Source organism: Peromyscus eremicus, chromosome 19, assembly GCF_949786415.1.
Source record: "Peromyscus eremicus chromosome 19, PerEre_H2_v1, whole genome shotgun sequence".
In the NCBI taxonomy this organism is placed as follows: domain Eukaryota; kingdom Metazoa; phylum Chordata; class Mammalia; order Rodentia; family Cricetidae; genus Peromyscus; species Peromyscus eremicus.
Window position 1 is genome coordinate 49,415,460 of NC_081435.1, and position 16,824 is coordinate 49,432,283.

At 51.5% G+C, this 16,824-nt stretch overlaps 1 protein-coding gene and 1 non-coding gene across 3 annotated transcripts; one reads left to right on the forward strand and one right to left on the reverse strand.

Annotated features, from left to right (window-relative positions):
• Positions 1–8,146: 8,146 nt before the first annotated feature.
• Positions 8,147–12,853, forward strand: Il17b (interleukin 17B). 2 transcript variants are annotated; one of them, XM_059246436.1, is made up of 3 exons: positions 8,147–8,256; positions 10,146–10,435; positions 12,566–12,853. In XM_059246436.1, exons 1-3 carry the CDS (start codon positions 8,236–8,238, stop codon positions 12,795–12,797), a joined length of 543 nt encoding a protein of 180 aa, XP_059102419.1. In that variant the 5' UTR covers positions 8,147–8,235; the 3' UTR covers positions 12,798–12,853. The 2 variants fall into 2 exon arrangements, with proteins under 2 accessions (XP_059102419.1, XP_059102418.1); XM_059246435.1 differs by lacking the exon at positions 8,147–8,256 and adding an exon at positions 8,327–8,616.
• On the reverse strand, positions 10,793–10,899 carry LOC131896242 (U6 spliceosomal RNA). Its single transcript, XR_009375403.1, has one exon. It is a non-coding gene; the product is annotated as a U6 spliceosomal RNA (small nuclear RNA).
• Positions 12,854–16,824: the final 3,971 nt, after the last annotated feature.

Sequence of the window (16,824 nt, forward strand, 5' to 3'; positions counted from 1 at the left end):
TCTCTTCCTTGGGACTCTTTCTTCTTCTGTTAAGTATTTACAGTGACATCACTTCCTGTACTGAGGAAATGAAGTCACAGGAACGACTGCTTTTAAAATGGAGTGTGCTGCATGCCTGTGAGGAGTGTCACTCCTACCCCCGAGCAGTGCTCACCTGCCTCTGTCTATGACCTGGGCAGGGACATCTTGTGTGTTCCAGAGCCAGGAGCTGCGAAGCTCCTTCCGACCTCAGAGCCATGACAGGATTTCCTTCCTGGGAGCCAGGCTCTGGGAATGGAATGGCCAACATCACCCAGGCTGGCTTTTCTAGATATCCCTCCTGATATCGAGAGAACTGACCTCCTCCCATGGAAAGTGGGGTGAGACTTCACATTCTGGGGACAGCACTTTTCTCCATGGGAGCTGAGCCCAGGGTCACAGGCTTCTCAGAAGATGCAGCAGCTGCTCTGGATATGGGAGATGCAGAAGGCTGAGGAGAAGTGTTCAGCAAGAGCTCTCCCAAGATGCATTGCTGCTCCTGAAGCAGGGCCATTGTCACATCTGCCACTGTCCCCTGGAGCACACGTTTAGGATTCCATTGCTGTTTCCCAATGCCTAGACCACGTTGAGCACATCACAGTTGCTTAATACGCATTTGCTAAGTGAAGTGGGTAGGCCACCCCTCGAGAACTCTCCAGAGCTCTTCACTGCCTGTAAGCTCAAGCCTTGAAGGACACGGCCCACTAACCATCGGTTACATTTAACCATCACTATTTCCTCCAGACCACACAGCCAGGGAGACTGGATCACGAGTCACTGTAGCCCTAAGCACCTATGAACTTTCTGGAGGTCAGTAGGATAGGGGCAGAAGCCTTGGCAATGGCTACCAAGGCTCCTTGCCCAAGGGTAAGACTGTGCTCATAGCGGTTGTCTGTTTCCCAAGTGGTGGGCTGTGAGGTGCCCCTGGGGAGACTGTGAGCAAGTCTGCATGACCATCCTGGCCCCAGGCTCTCCAGGGCAGGCGAATAAGATACACTCATTGCCTGGAAGCAGTGCTCCCTAAAGGTGCTCCAGAACCACAGCAAAGCACTGAGACACTACCCTCAAGGCCATATGCCCCCAGATCCACACTACAGAGCCTCCAATAAAACAGCTCAGAGCCAGTCTCCCCAGCTAAAGCCCACTATTAAATCTGACCTGCTTAAGGCACGGCTCTCCACCCCAGCCCACCTCACTCCGAGACTCCCTGTTGTGAGCCAGCAGGAGACACTGGCTAGCCCATCTCTTCCCCTGTCCCCACAGCCTGGCTAGTTCCCTTCACTAGCCAGGGGCTTGGGCTCTGGGGCTGTTCTCTTTCCTTTTTTTTTTTTTGGGTAGTGGAGCCTCCCACCCCAAAGAGACACAGATCCACCCAGGAGCAGGGGAGGTTCAGTGGTGGCTTTGGAGGTGGCTGTCAGAGTCCTGAAGACTCTAGCAGATTGTAAACATCCCCTTGGGTCTGAGGTGCGGATGTTCGGGTGAGCTGGGGGCCTGGTGTTTGAACTATGCACACAGGCTGTTTATATCCCTCTCTTTCCTGCCCCAGAGCAAGTGCAGGCAGGAGGACCATGCTTCTCGGGTCCCAGGGTTCATACAGAAGACCAGGACTTTTCCATGCTGGGAGCCTCTAAAGCTTGGGAAGCCTGATCCCCTACCTGTCTAACACAGTGTCCCCGGGCAGGCTTCTTGCCTCTGTTGAAACAACATGGGGTGCCCACTCTTCCCTGGGGTGGTTCCTTCTATTTAGGGGTCTCTCTGGGAACTAGAAGGTTCTATAACGGAACTGACTAGAATAATGCCATGCTACCTGATAGGACAGAGCTAAGAACAATATGCACAAGCCAACAGTAGCTAGACCACTCGTGGCACACACTTAGAGGCATGTCACACATGTGAGCTCATTTTCATTCTTCCCTGCCCTTCAGTGGGGGTTGGGGTGCCAGCCCCAGGTGACTCCAATAGCCCAGCTGCTGCATGCCTCCGACTGGGGTCCTGGTTACTTTGGTTCAGCCATTAGTCTTCACGAAAATTAAAAGAGCAGGAAAACACCCATGAAAGCGCGCAAGAAACAAATTTACAACAAAAAAAGTCCAAAGAGACCAAATACAAAGAGCCTGTTACATCAAAGACGGAATGTGTATCCTGAGAGAAGAATGTCCCTGGAAGGCAGGGAGGTCACCAGCAAAGCCCCTACACTGAAAGAGCTGGCAAGGTGTCCCTGCCCGGCGGCGGGGAGGGCGGGGGATGTCTTTGGGTGGCGTGTACTAATAAGACACAAAGCAGAGCACACAGACAATCTGCAGCCTAGAAGCATGGCCTTGGTATTTTCACCGCTGGACACTGGCCGATGGGCATCTCGGAGTTGGTCACCAGAGAACCGACTCCAACTCACACAGGCTTGACATCTGCCCCTTCAGGGTGCAGATGCCAGTGTCTGGCCCAGGCCCAGGGTCCCGCTGACGTGGCTGTCCCTCTACATGTCTCATTCACCCAGCCTTTCCCTTTTTTGAGAACTGGGAGCTGGCTGGCTAGGGCTATTCCCACCAACAATGTTCCTGTCTCCGGAGCTTAAAATAGACCCTCTTGGCTGGGGTGAGCAGTGAGCCAGGCATTTGTGCAAATAAGGGCTTGGGAGAAGGATTCCTACCCAGGAGGGAGGAGAAAACAGCATGGTAGAGGGGCAGGACCTCCTGGAGGGACGCGCTTAGGGGGCTCTTGCCAGCAAAAGAGCCTGTAAGCCTCTTCCTGCCTATCGAGATTCCCTGGATCAGGATCTGGGCCCACATCCGTCAGAGCCTCCTGGCCTGGCTGAGGTTCTGGGGTGGGCACATTGACTAGAGAAGCCTCTGCATTCTTCCAATGGTTCCCGCCTCATCCCCACCTGATAATGTCGAATTTCAACTTAGGAACACTCCAAAAGCATCCCTGAAAGTCCAGGTGAAAGCGCATTTTTTGTTTGTTTGTTTGTTTGTTTGTTTGTTTTCGAGACAGGGTTTCTCTGTGTAGCTTTGTGCCTGTCCTGGAACTTACTCTGTAGCCCAGGATGGCCTCGAACTCATAGAGATCCGCCTGCCTCTGCCTCCCGAGTGCTGGGATTAAAGGCGTGTGCCACCACCGCCCGGCTACGAAAGCTCATTTTAATAACAGCAATTCCAATTTCTGCTCTCGTTAGTTGGACACGCACTTTTGCCAAGGCGTGGCACAAAGCACTTTAATATGCATCCTTGTCCAATCCTTACAGTGATCCAGCGGACAATCACTGTTTTGAGACAGGGTCTCTCGTAGCCTAGGCTGGCCTCAAATTTACTATGTAGTTGAGGATGGCCTTAAAGTTCTAATCCTCCTGCCTCTGCCTTCTGAATGCTGGGATTCCAGGCATGAGCCAACATACCCAGATTGAACCCAGGGCTCTGTGCAAGCACCCCACTAACCTGAGCTACATGAGCCCAGCCCCAAGTTATTATTTCTATTGTAGGGAAGAAACAAAGGCTCGTATTAACCAGCTTTCTTCCCAAAGTCACACAGCTATGATGAAGAAGACAGGACCAAGACTAAAATCCATCAACCTGTGGAGTCTTAACTACCCTGGAGGAAGTATCTACTCCTCTGGGTCCCCATAGCTCTGATCTCTCATCCCGAGTCCCAGCGTGATCCTGTGTTACAATTGGTTTGATTGAATGGATCACATTTCTTTCTTTTTTTTTTTTGTTTTTGTTTTGTTTTTTGTTTTTTTTTTTTCGAGACAGGGTTTCTCTGTGTAGCTTTGCGCCTTTCCTGGAACTCACTTGGTAGCCCAGGCTGGCCTCGAACTCACAGAGATCCACCTGGCTCTGCCTCCCAAGTGCTGGGATTAAAGGCATGCACCACCACCGCCCGGCAACACATTTCTAGCAGGTGCTTTCTCTGTGTCAGAAATGTCGTAGTTAAACTATCCCCGAGCTGGGGGGGCTCTCAGGTCTCCCAAGAACTGGAGTTCCTTTCATGAGCTCCTAAGTCTGTCCCATCTGGGTTGTTCAAGAATGCTGGCTGAGGCTGAGGTGCTACAGATCCTCTTCGATGAGTAGCCCTCCCCTTCAGGGGCAGTGTCTTCTACCTGCACCACAGCAAGAGATGTAAGGGGAAAAACAAACTTGCTTTCTATCTTCTGTGACTTTGGGCAAGTGGTTAAGCAGACGTTCCAAGCCTCAGCTTCTCCAATTATCAACAGAGAGTAAAATAGGACTGCACACACATGTGTTGGGATTGTCCCATGAAACAGCATACTTGGAGGAGTTAGTCCCTGCCTGGCACCCAGGAGGTGGGCATTAATCAGTAAATCTTCTTAATCTTAGTTATTGTTTTCTTCCCCCTACACCCTCTTCCTACTCTTGTATGTATGTGCATGTGTGTGTGCACATGTGTGCTGGTACATGTGGAGGAGGCCAGGGGACAACCTCAGAGGCCATCCCTCAGGAGCCATCCATCTTGTTTTTTGAGACAGGCTCTCTCATTGGCTAAGGACTTTCCAGATAGGCTGGGCTAGCTGGCCAGCAAGCTCTAGGGGTCTGCCTGTTTCTGCCTCCCCAGCACTGGGATTAGAGTGCATACCAGCACTCCTGACTTCTCCACTTAGCTTCTGGGGCTGAGCCAAAGCCCTGATGATTATGTGGCAAGCGTTTTATCAACTGAACGATTGCCCCAGCCTCGCAGTTACTATTTTCTGAGACCATGGTACCATGCGTCACATACTAAAGGCCTAGTACATTGTAGATGCTCAAAGGGAAGCAGGTCCTTGGGGTCAGCAGATAGAAACTCTCAGTCACAGACAGGTGGTGGTGGTGCACGCCTTTAATCCCAGCACCCGGGAGGCAGAGGCAGGCAGATCTCTGTCTACAGAGGAGATCCAGGACAGCCAGGGTTACACAGAGAAACCATGTCTTGAAAAAAACCAAAGGAAAAAAAGAAAGAAAGAAAAGAAAGGAAGGAAGGAAGGAAGGAAGGAAGGAAGGAAGGAAGGAAGGAAAGAAGCAAGCAAGCTCTCAGTCAGTGCCCTCCACAGGCTGGCTGGCCATCCTGCTCTGATGTGGGAGATACCTTCAACACTGCTCCTCAATAGCAGTGTTACTGGGTAGCCAGGGGCAGGCACAGGCCTTGCCCACCTACCGGAGCTCCTGCTTAGCTTCACCATCTACCCCAGAAGGAAGAAATGGGCAGCCGCTGCTCTTCAGGGCTGTCTGGCTTTCTGTTGGTGCCATCTAGTGGTGAGTGCAAGGAGGCTCCCAGGAGGTGTGCAGCAGAGGTGCCAGAAATTCAGGCATCGCTGCTTCTGCGGGCTGCCCACCCATGCATCTTCACCTGTGCGTCTAACCCTTATTCATGTCCTTGTACATAAGGCAGAGGAGCCCCTGAATTCCTGGGATTTTCTTCACCTTCTTCTCTGGCCTTGCACCGACCTCCGCAGGTCTACACTCTGGACATCACTATGGGACGATGACTCTTCCGTGCTTTCTCAGTGTCAAGGCTGGAGGAAGAGGCTTCTTTCTAGTCTAAGACAGCCCAGGAATAGAGAAACTGGTGACAGTCACTCTGCTGTCCCTGGGGCCCATTGTGAGCAATGTGAGCTCTCAGAAGGACTGACTTAGCTTCTCAGCCCCCTACAGACTAGCAAGGAGGCTCAGTCTGGCCCACGGCTATCCGTATAAGAATTGAGGGAGGGTCAGTGGATAGAACCAGGGAGCTATTTCTGCTTCCAGCTCCAGCACAAATGCTGTGTGAGCCTGGAAAAGCCCCTGTGAGCCTGGGAAGGTCCACCTCTCCCGAGGTTTAACCCTGGACAGGGAGTAGCCTGTGTGAAGAGTAATGATCTCTGTTGCTTTCCAGACTGGCTTGTATTAACATGAAGACTCCTGGGTTTCCTACGTCAAGATCTCTGGACTAAAACACTGGAAATGAACCAACACCCATCTTCTCTTCTTGTTACGTTCTGAGACTAGGTCTCTGGTATCCCAGGCTGGCCTTGAATTTGATGTATAGCTGAAGATGTCCCTGAACTCCTGATACTTTTGCTTCCACTTCCCAAGCGATGTAACCACGGGCTGCACCACCAGGCTCTGTTATTTGGGAATCTCTATTAGCGTACCCTGTAGTTGGCTCCTGGGCAGCTGTTCCGTCCTCAAGGACTAGAAGGAAGAGTCCATGTACTAGCAAGTAAGGGATGGATATTTCTGGGGTTCTGAAAGGCCGAGGAACCTCCATATTCCAGTACGTTCTTTCAATGTCCTCACCTTATTGTGGACCCCGCTGCAGCTGCAGAAGAAAGCGAAGAACTAGCCAGGCTGCCCCCCAGACACCCCTCAGCCAGGTCCTTTCATTTCAAAGAGGGGCTGGGACAGTCAGGGCTGGGGGTAGGGGCTTGTTGCCCAAGGAGGTATTTTCAGAGTCTCCCGCCCTCTGGAGTTTCCAAGGACAGAACAGAGCCCTGTCTAGTATTTGACCAAATATGGTGGTATCTCTCAAGGAGCTCACGCCCCAGCCAGCTCCTCAGTTATGCTGTGGAAACCTGCCCTGCACAGATTAATCTTGTGACATTCAGGAACCTCTCACCCCGCTGCCCCTCCTCGTCTCACCGGTTCTGATAAAATGGCCAAGACTGGCCCTCAGCAAGACAAGGTAGAGAAGCTTGCCCACTCATTCCTCCTCTGCTGCCCACTCCCCCCATCCCCCCCCGCCCCCCACACCCCCGCGCGCCTCCCAGGGAGCGTATTTGCTGCTTGCTCACATTCAGTTGACTGTTCACTCAAGGTGAGCAGCCTCAGCCACAGAGGAGAGTCAGTTTAGCTTTGGGGGCCCCATGGACCTTGGGGGTCACCTGAACTCATGAAGCTGTGGCCTGCTGTAGGGAGGCTGCATGCAGTGTCTCAGCCAGCAGGGTTGGTTTGAGGGGTGCAAGGGAGAGGTGCAAAGGCACATGAGCCCCAATACTAAGACCGCTGTTGTATATAATAAGAAACATAATAACTACCGTTATTACAGCATCATTTTTTTTAGATTTATTTATTTGTTATGTATACAGAAGAGGGTGCTAGATCTCATCACAGATGGTTGTGAGCCACCATGTGGTTGCTGGGAATTGAACTCAGGACCTCTGGAAGAGCAGCCAGTGCTCTTAACCTCTGAGCCATCTCTCCAGCCCACAGCATCATTTTATAATAAACAGTAAAGTGTTTTTTTATTCTTTGTAGCAGCCTCAAGAGATGTGGAAAACAGACTTAGGCATTAAGTAGGAGTCATCAGGGCCACTATTCCCGGGATGTAATTCCCACTATACACAGAATGGAACTGAGGTTGAGAGAGAAGGAAGGCCATAAGCAGTCAGTCATACAGGGGACAGGCCCTGAAAGTGGAGCTCTCTCATGGAAGACGGCACATGTTACTCCATGAAGGCTGTAACAGTTGGCCATGAAGCTTCTAGGCATCTGCACCTTGGCCTGGGTGGAGGACACAGACTCAGAAACATGCTCACAGAGAGCTAGAACTGTGCAAAAAATATCCCAACACAAACAGTGTAGGGTGGTGTGTTGAGTTCTGGATAGGAACCAGGCCCAGATCCCAGCTCTGACACTGCTGATTCACTGTGGAATACCTGGCAAATTCCCTTCTTACTCAGGCCTCAGTTTCCCTGCCTGTGATCTAGAGGGTGGGCAACTGAACTCACCTGAGGCTGGTTGGGGAAACTGAGGTTGTTTCCCTGGGAGATAGCACTGTCTTGGCTCTGAGCCAACACAGTCTCAGTACATTTTTCTCTTCTGACCAACCAGTGGCCCATCCCTCCTCCCCCTCCCCCTTGGCTATCCCCAAAAAGCAAACGAAGCTGATTGTCTTAACTGGCGCTGTGGGTGCTGGCTGGTCAGCCGGCCGCAGGCCACAGGCGGAGGTGCCATCAGCCAGGGCCCCACCAGACACACAGGGCATTGTCCTTTGGTCAACAGCCCTGGGCACCTCAGGACCTGGCTCCTGGCCTACCCCCACACCCCTCACCGCCTGCCACTGTACTAAGGCCCAGCCAGCTGGGGGCCCAAGGCTCCCAGCTGACAGTGAGCCCACCCACCCACACCCCCAGCAGCCCCCTGTGGAGCTATAATTGCCTCGGGTCCACCCTGCTGCTGCTGCCATTCTCGCTGAGGCATCTGGGGTTCCTGGCGGGCGGCAGCTGCAGGGCCTGCTGCCTGCCTTGGTGGGATGGACTGGCCACACAGCCTGGTAAGGTGGTGTTCCCTTAGCTGTTCTTTCCCATTGATTAATGGCTGCCTGTGTTTGGCTTGGAATCTGCAGGGCCCAGCTCTGTCCTCTCCTTCAGGCCCAGAGGGAAACAGAGCCTGGTCTCAGCCTCCAGTCATGGCCCCAAGGCTTGGGCTCCAGCTCTGGGCACGGCCTGGTCACACTGGAACTCTTTCAGGAAGAAGCGTCTGGGGCAATCGGACAGACGTGGGCACTAGAGATTTTCCAGCCCTGGCTTCTGGGATCTGGGCAGAGTGCATGATCTTGGGCAAATCCCTCTTTGTTTCCCATCTGGAAATTGAGGGAGGGGATGTTGAGTCTGGTCTATGCTTCCCCTGCAAGGTGAGTTGAGGAACGTGTGGGAAGCGCGGCTGAGAACGCCTGCAGTGAGGGAAGGATTTCTGCAGCAGAATGTAGGGCCAAAGGGAAGAATTTAGCAACCTGATTCACTGCTGTGGCTCTTACGCCAGCCAGCGGATCTGCCAAGGGGGGCTATGCTGGAACTTGTTTCCAGGGGTCAAGGCTTGCTGGGCAGCCTGGATCACAAACCAGGCTCGGTCCCTGTGGGCCAAGAGGTACAGGGAAGCCATAGAGTCTGGTAAGACTCAGAAAAGTAGTGAGAAAAAGCGAGCAAGAACAGGAGTGAGGCAGGTTGCTGCTGAGGAGGGGGTGGTGTGTGTGGTGTGTGTGTGTGTGTGTGTGTGTGTGTGTGTGTGTGTGTGTGTGTGTGAGAGAGAGAGAGAGAGAGAGAGATCTGGAAACAGAGTCTCACAGGAACCATGTGCCAGCTCCGTGCGGTGTTCCTTCTCCTCGCCCACTCTGTTTCAGCTCGTTTCCTTTCCAAAGCCTATAAGCAGCTCAACCCCCTTCTCACTCTTCCACGTCCCTGGAAGACTTTAGGCTTCCTCTGATCACGATTTCTTCTTCTTCTTCTTCCATTGGATGAGTCTCCCAAAAGCCACCTTGCTGACCCAGACCGAGGGAGAGTCCTGCCCTCCTCCGGCTACCCCTGCGCTTGTCACCCCTGTTAGCCTCCTGCTCTACCCCGACAGTTAACAGGACTGAGGTTTCAGGGCAGGCACGGTAGTGGAGTCCGCTCAATCTGCATGTGCTCCACAGACTCTGACGCCATGGAGACGCAGACACGAGGGGTGTGTGGAAAGGAGCTCTCAGGGAGTCTGTCCCTGGGGGAGCGGCTAAGGGGATATCAAAGAATCACATGCCCCACTACAACCGCAGATGTGTTAGGGACACGTGGGGTATGACGACTCCAAGATGTCCAGAAGCATTGCTGAGGCGGTGACCTAGAGCCCACAGCTGGGCAAGGTGTTTGGAAGGTGAAAGGAAAAGGCAGAACTGGGCGGGCAGAGGCCTGGGCAAATCCCTCCCACAGCAAGGAACAAGGCGAGCACAAGCTCAGAGCAGGCAAGGGGGCGGGGAGCACAGGAGACCCCCAAGGCCTCAGAAAGGGCATCAAGGGAGAAGGTGATATTGTCAGATGCGCTTTTCAATGGCTGCTGTTGTCCTTTATGGAGTGAGTTGATTAGAAGCCAGACAGGCTTGGGGTGAGTTGATTAGAAGCCAGACAGGCTTGGGAAAGTCAGTTAGGAGGCAGTGGAGCTGTCCTGGGAACCAACTGTGGTCTGCAGATCGATTAACTAGGGTGGGTAGGGGGATTTTCAGGAGATAACGGATTTTAAGGACTTCAAGAGGCAGGGGGCAGGGGGTGGGGCGTCATCAGTGCCTAACACAAAACAAGCGTCCAGATACAAGGTGGCCAATGCAGAGGCCTCTCTCCTCTTTGCCCTAAGCCTAAGCCGTGGCGCAGAGAGACTCGGTTCTGGCCTTTGACCAATAGCCTTCTTTCTCAGCTGCTCCTTCTTGCCATCTCTATCTTCCTGGGGCCAAGCCAGCCCCGGAACACCAAGGGCAAAAGGAAGGGGCAAGGAAGACCTGGCCCCTTGGCCCCCGGGCCTCACCAGGTGCCACTGGACATGGTATCGCGAGGAAAGCCCTACGCTCGAATGGAAGAGTACGAGAGGAACCTCGGAGAGATGGTGGCCCAGCTGAGGAACAGCTCTGAGCCAGCCAAGAGGAAATGCGAGGTCAACCTGCAGCTGTGGCTGTCCAACAAGAGAAGCCTGTCTCCTTGGGGATACAGGTAGGCTATATCCTACCTGTATCCTATCCTACTGGGCACAGCAGGCCCCCATTTCCCCTGTCCCAGGCACTATGTTCAAGACCTTGGATTCAGGTGAATTTTAATCCCACTTTCTGCATCTTACCACCCGTGAGGCTGTCAGTCAGCTGAATAGCTTTGCTGAGCCTCAGTTTCCCCAGCTGGAAGCAATGGTGGTGTGTACTTCAGATGGACATACACAGCACCGTCTTTTTTCCTCCAGGTCTCAACTGGAGTGCTTCTAAAGTACTTTGTCCAGCACTGTGGTTCACACTCGATGGCCATGCTCACATCTCTTTCATGCCAGAGAGGCGCCTTCTTTTTTGTTTTTTGTTTTTTTTAAATATGGAACGCTACACCAATTTGTGTGTCATCCTTGCGCAGGGGCCATGCTAATCTTCTCTGTATCGTTCCAATTTTAGTATATGTGCTGCCAAAGCGAGCATATGAGAGGCGCCTTCTTGAAGTCCGGCTCAGAACCACCTCAGGGTTTCTGTGCTCACCCGGTCAGATTCCCTAGGATTGACGCCTGGATCATGGGTGTTGCACCTGCTTCTCTATACTTAGGGTGCATGGCCCCGCTTTGGCTTGGGGAATCACTTTGTTGCTCTGGGTTACAGAAGCAATGTCTGTGTGTCCAGCTCCACCTCCTAGGTCCACAGGCAGAAGGGGTCCAAGGTACATGGATCAGATGGAATGAAGAAACGGTTAGCTCACTCAAACTGAGCCCAGAGCTCTGACAGCTATGCTGCTTATATCCCCAAGACTCTAGAATAGCACTGTTGGCCAGGACTTCCTGTGACACAGCCCACTGAGGTAGCCAGGTGACTACTGAACCACTGGGATGAGACTGAAGCACTGGTATAGACAGAGTCCATTGTAGGTTGGCACATGTATGTAGCCAGTGGCTACTGTGTTGAGTAGTATAGCCCAAGAATGTGGCAATGGAGTCAGTCAGCATCTTGCAGACCACAGCTCGCTCCTACGTGGTGATGCCCCTGTGTCAGTCAGGGAGATTGTAAAACTGTAGGTTCATTCAAGAGACTTCAGATTTATTTCCAAGGCACTCCCAAGCAGAGTGAGGTGACTGACAGCGTGTGTTCCCAGGTCTAATTCTCTTACCTCTCATCCGTGTTTCACTGAGGAGGAAATTGAGACAGAGAAGAAAGGGCCCAGAGCAGATAGTCTAGGTCTGGGACAACCCCAGAAGGCTCTCACCAATGAGTGTCTAGAGTCTAAGACAGATATGCTTTTAACATAATATGTGTGTAAAAATACAATCCCCAGAATTCACACAGGGGAAGGAGACAACTGACTCCCACAAGTTGTTCTCTAGCTCCTTGCAAGGTCTCCTCTGATCTCAAATAAATAAATTAATAAATAGATAGATAATAGAATTAAAAAAAAAAACACTTGTTGAGCTGGGCATGGTGTAATTTCAGCACTGGGAAGGCTGGGACAAGAGAATCACAGGCAGGAGGTCATCCTGAGCTGCAAAACAAGACCTGGTCTCAAAAATGAAAAACAAACAAACAAAAACCCCCCAACCCAAACAAAACAAGAAAGAAAGGAAGGAAGAAAGAAAGGAAGGAAGGAAGAAAGAAAGAAAGAAAGAAAGAAAGAAAGAAAGAAAGAAAGAAAGAAAGAAAGAAAGAAAGAAAGAAAGAAAAAAAAAAACTGAATCAGCCCAAACCAAACCACAACACCCCAAAGCTTGTTGAGTCTCTGAGGTTCAGTAAAACAATAGAACACAGGCCCAGGTCCTCTTCCAAGGCAGAGCCTACATCCACGTGTGTACATTTTATCCCTGTAGAATAATTCCCCACAATATAAAAATAAGGTAGAGAAGACAGAGGACTTGGGTTTTTCCATGGTCCCTGTGGTATCTTACTGGGTGAAAAGAGGAAGCTGGTAACATAGAACCTGACCAGCAGTGACTAGCTTCCAGATCTGAGTCTCCTTTTTTGGGAAGGCAGAGTTCATTACAACACACCCTGGCCACTAGCCCTAACCCTAACTCCGCAGGACCCCCTGGGGATAGCATGAGCAGCGCCCTTTGTTGTTCACGGTGGTATTCACCCTTCTCTCTCCCGCCCACCCGCTCCCCTGCAGCATCAACCACGACCCCAGCCGCATCCCTGCGGACTTGCCCGAAGCACGGTGCCTATGTCTGGGCTGCGTGAACCCCTTCACCATGCAGGAGGACCGCAGCATGGTGAGCGTGCCAGTGTTCAGCCAGGTGCCAGTGCGTCGCCGCCTCTGTCCGCCAGCTCCGCGCCCCGGTCCCTGTCGCCACCGCGTCGTCATGGAGACCATCGCTGTGGGTTGCACCTGCATCTTCTGAACCATCAACCCAGTGGCCACCGCAGCTCCTTCCTCCCTGTGCCCACTGTGCCCCGCCAGGCCGATAAACAGTAAACGTTGTCCTTTATAAAGGAAGGCATCGGGCTTGCTTCTTGTGACTAGGAAGCTAAAATTGTGTCGGGGTTGGAGATCCCTGGGACACACATTTCAGATCAGCCTGAGTATTTCCCAGGACTCGGCTTCCCAAGAGTGAGCCAGGCTATTAGAAATGCTGGGCTGGGGATGTAGCTCAGTTAAGAGTGTCTGCCCAGCACAAATGAAACCCTGAGTTCCATCTCCAGCACCACATAAAACCAAGGGGTGGTACACATCCGTAATCCCAATACTCTGGCGGTGGGTAGGTCAGGAAATTCAAGGCCACCCTTGGCTATGAGTATAGCCTCGGATACAGGAGACTCTCTCAGGAAACAAATACTGCTTCTACTTCTATCATTTAAGATGGTGGCAGACTTCCTTTGCGTTCTTCCTTGTAGTAGCTGTGTGACTGGATCATGATTGTCATAAGCCAATATGCTACCCAACTAACCCAAGTTACTAAGACATACACTCCAAAGAGGCTGGCTCCAGGTTCTACAGTGCTGAACTCGGGTTTGGTCTCTGCTAGACGCTGTGGAGATGACCCTTGTCACAGATTGGAAGGGTTGCCCTCAGCCCCAAGATCCTTTGCAGAAAAGACCTAACCTTCCCCCAAAGGGCCTCTGATTGCCAGAGAGGCTCCAAAATCTTCACTTTTCCCCAACTCTGGCTTTAAATACTCAAAAGATGCAAGGCAAACCGGATAGGTCATTTTTCATCCAGTCACTTATCTGCACTGCTGGGGTACCAATATCTGTGATCCTCAAAATGTCAGTCACCCGGGAAGCTTATTCAGACTTCTGGCCTGGTACTCAGAGGTGCTGACTTAGGTGGGGTTTGTTATTTTTTCACTTGAATGCCATGACTTTTAATTCCTACTATTGTGGGTCCTGATGCTGCCATCTGTGACCACGCTCTGAGAACCACTGGGTCATATGAAAACATTCTACTGACCACCATAGGCAATATGGAGTTATCCTAAAGCCCATACTGAGTTTTGCCCCCTGATGCTAGCTCTTCCCCCTGGTAACAGAATCTTGACCCTCTGGGCCTTCTAATCCCACAGCAAATCCCCAATCAGCTGTCCTGGGCTCTAAAAATACCTTGCCTTCCCCCAGAACAGCTGAGGGGCTTCGGCTATTTTCTGTGGGTGAGACAAGCTAGCACTTCTGAGGTAACGTCCTGCAAGGGGTCAACAGCCAGCCCACTGCAGGAACACTTCACTTGGCTGTTTGAGCTCATGTGCCTACAAGAGTGTCAGGGTGGAATGCTTTCTTTAATTGTCCAATTCACGAAAAGCCAATGGTTAGGTATGTGCCTGTCTGGGCTGGAAAGTAACTTACCTTTTTTGGTATTGTTGTAGAGTGTATACTGGTTAAAATTACCCTGGGAAGTTTTGGCCTGGTTCCAGACACATGGAAAATAGACTCCACGTGCCAGCTCATGCCGATCCCTTTAGCAGCCACTTCTGCAGGGCTTACTTGTCTCTAAAGCTCCCACAGATGCTCTCTGGGTTTCTGTGCGTGCCCCTAAATGCAGGGTGTCGAACTCAGGCTTTATATATGCTAAGTACGTGCTTTACCACTGAGCCATCTATCCTCAAGGCCTGTGCTCTCTGGGTTCTAGGCCCACGCGATGAGCCCAACAGTTTTCAAGGCTTTACTGGAAGTCACTCTGGGAGAAGTTGAGCTGCAGGAGCCCTGGGAGAGTACAGGTAGTGTGGGTAGGAAGGAAATCCTCTTCTGGGCGAGAAGGGGCTAGCCTTATAGAGGGAGCGTTAGAATCTTAGAATGCTTAGTTTATGGTTGTTATACAAGGGTGATGGTTTCCCCTATCTTCAGCCTCTTGTCCAGTCTCTACAATCCTGGGACTTAAAGGTATGGCCTCTTCTTAAAAACAGTGTATTTTATTATTATTATTATTATTATTATTATTATTATTATTATTAACATTTCAGTAGAGAGGGAGAATGTGTGCATGGATGCATGGATGCATACCACATGTGCTTGTGAAACACACAGGTCAATTCTGGGAGTCAGTTCTTTCTTTCACCCCATGGGTCCTGGGGTAGGACTAAGTCTTCAGGCCTGCCAGCACCTGAGCCCACTGAACCCTCTTACTGGCCTGAAACTTGGTCTCTTGGGCCTGAGCAGGGGAGCTCAGGCCTTGGTAAAAGTAAGTCCACAGTGAATCCAGAAACTTAGGTCTAAAGCTAAATGCACTTCCTATGACATGACACATATAAATAAATGCAGAGGCTTCCAGGAGACCTACTCCTGCCCCCTTTAGTGCTGTTTCATGAGTGGGTGGAACAAGGCATTCCTTAACACCTTACCACCAAAGATTCGGCTTGGGTCATCTGCTCTAGAAAGCAGAATATCTGTGCAGAGTTTTTTTTCTTTCTTTTCTGAGACAGAATCTCATGTACCCCAGGTTGGCCTCAAACTTACTATGTAGCCAAGGATGGCCTTGAACTTCTGATCCTCCTGCCTTACCCACTGAATGCTGGGATTACTGGCAGCGATGACCATGATTCAGGGCTTTGTATATGCTAGGCAAGGACTCTATTGACTGAGCCATGCTCTGAGCCCTGTGTGCAGGGTTTTAAATACTCATTCTACTGAGGACAACAGACAGTAAGGGTGGTGCCTCTTTCATTTTGCTGGTCAGACTCACAGGCCTCTCTAGGCCTGGGGAGGGAATGTCTGTTCTGGCCCGAGACGGCCAAGGTGAGCCCTGGGACAAAGCTTTCGGTTGGCCTGTGTTCCCCTTTCTGGGATCTGTCCTGCAAAGGATGAGACCAGAAGACTGGAAGGCTTGGGCAAGTGGGCCTCAGGGCACTGGGAGTGGCTTTGGATTGGAGCTGTTTAGGCCTGCCTACTCAGGCAAAGGATGGCTCGGTAGTGCAGCCAGCTCAGCCTTAGCATGAAGCCCCAGCCCAGCTGAGGACCTGCCCTGTCTACGCCACACCCTCCTTAGGGACCCAAGAGAGTGGAGTCAGCAGAGTATGTTTTGCATTGTCTTTGGTCCTCAGGCCCAATACCGGGCATACAATGACAGCCTGTACCATCTGCATTTCAGAGTCCGTTGAATATCATCACGTTTTGACGTCACTGAACTTGGGGGTTGGGGGAGGCATAGGTCCCTCCACAGTCGTGACATTTGGATAAGACCATTATTAGAGCCTGTTATTCTACAAAAATCAGTTTACTCTATGATCCCATTACTGGTCCGGTGTCTGAAGGCCAACCAATCAGCACTTGGCCCTTCTCTGGCCACAGGTATCGGTGCAGGGCTGGTCCCCATGGCCTACATTAGAAATTCAGCTCAGTGGCTGTGGGAGACCCTCCCACTGGGGGACCTGTCGACACTGCAGTCTTTGGCTGTGAGAAGGACCAGGGGATTGCCCTGTGCTCAGCACATGGCCTCGAATCATTTTACCCAACAATGTTTTCATTGTTCAGAGTTTTCATTTGTTTTTTCTACTTCAACCAAGACTTGTTTCACTGATGTGCCAGTCTTACGGCTTCTGGAATATCCACCACACGCAGATCACGTGTGCCCTAAAGACCATCTCTTCACCGCCATCACCTGGTAAAACACGAACCTTCGTGCCAGTGTGAGCCTAACTGCATGGGAGGGGTTTTTCGCTCTATGCTGAACTCAGTTCAGACGAAGCTCCAGATCTGGTTTGTTCTATAAAACTTAGCAGAGACCTCAGACAAGTTATGTTCTTACTGTGAGCTCTCGTCTTCCTGGCAGGAAACAGCCAGATGAATCTCAGGACTGTCTGTTGGGCAAGTTTCTGGGCTAGGATCCTCTGGTGGCCATGTTTCCTCTGTGCACCCAAGCCTGTCCCCTAAAGTCCAGCTTAACAAGTCTGAGTGGTGTGTGTGTGTGTGTGTGTGTGTGTGTGTGTGTGTGTGTGTGTG

What these genes read in the sequence shown, in the direction of transcription:
- Il17b (XM_059246435.1), top strand. Translation starts at nt 8,392, where the DNA reads ATGGCCCCAAGGCTTGGGCTCCAGCTCTGGGCACGGCCTGGTCACACT. An exon ending in GTCTATGCTTCCCCTGCAAG is followed by an intron (nt 8,617 to 10,145) that starts GTGAGTTGAGGA and finishes CTTCTTTCTCAG; the next exon opens with CTGCTCCTTCTTGCCATCTC. An exon ending in CTGTCTCCTTGGGGATACAG is followed by an intron (nt 10,436 to 12,565) that starts GTAGGCTATATC and finishes GCTCCCCTGCAG; the next exon opens with CATCAACCACGACCCCAGCC.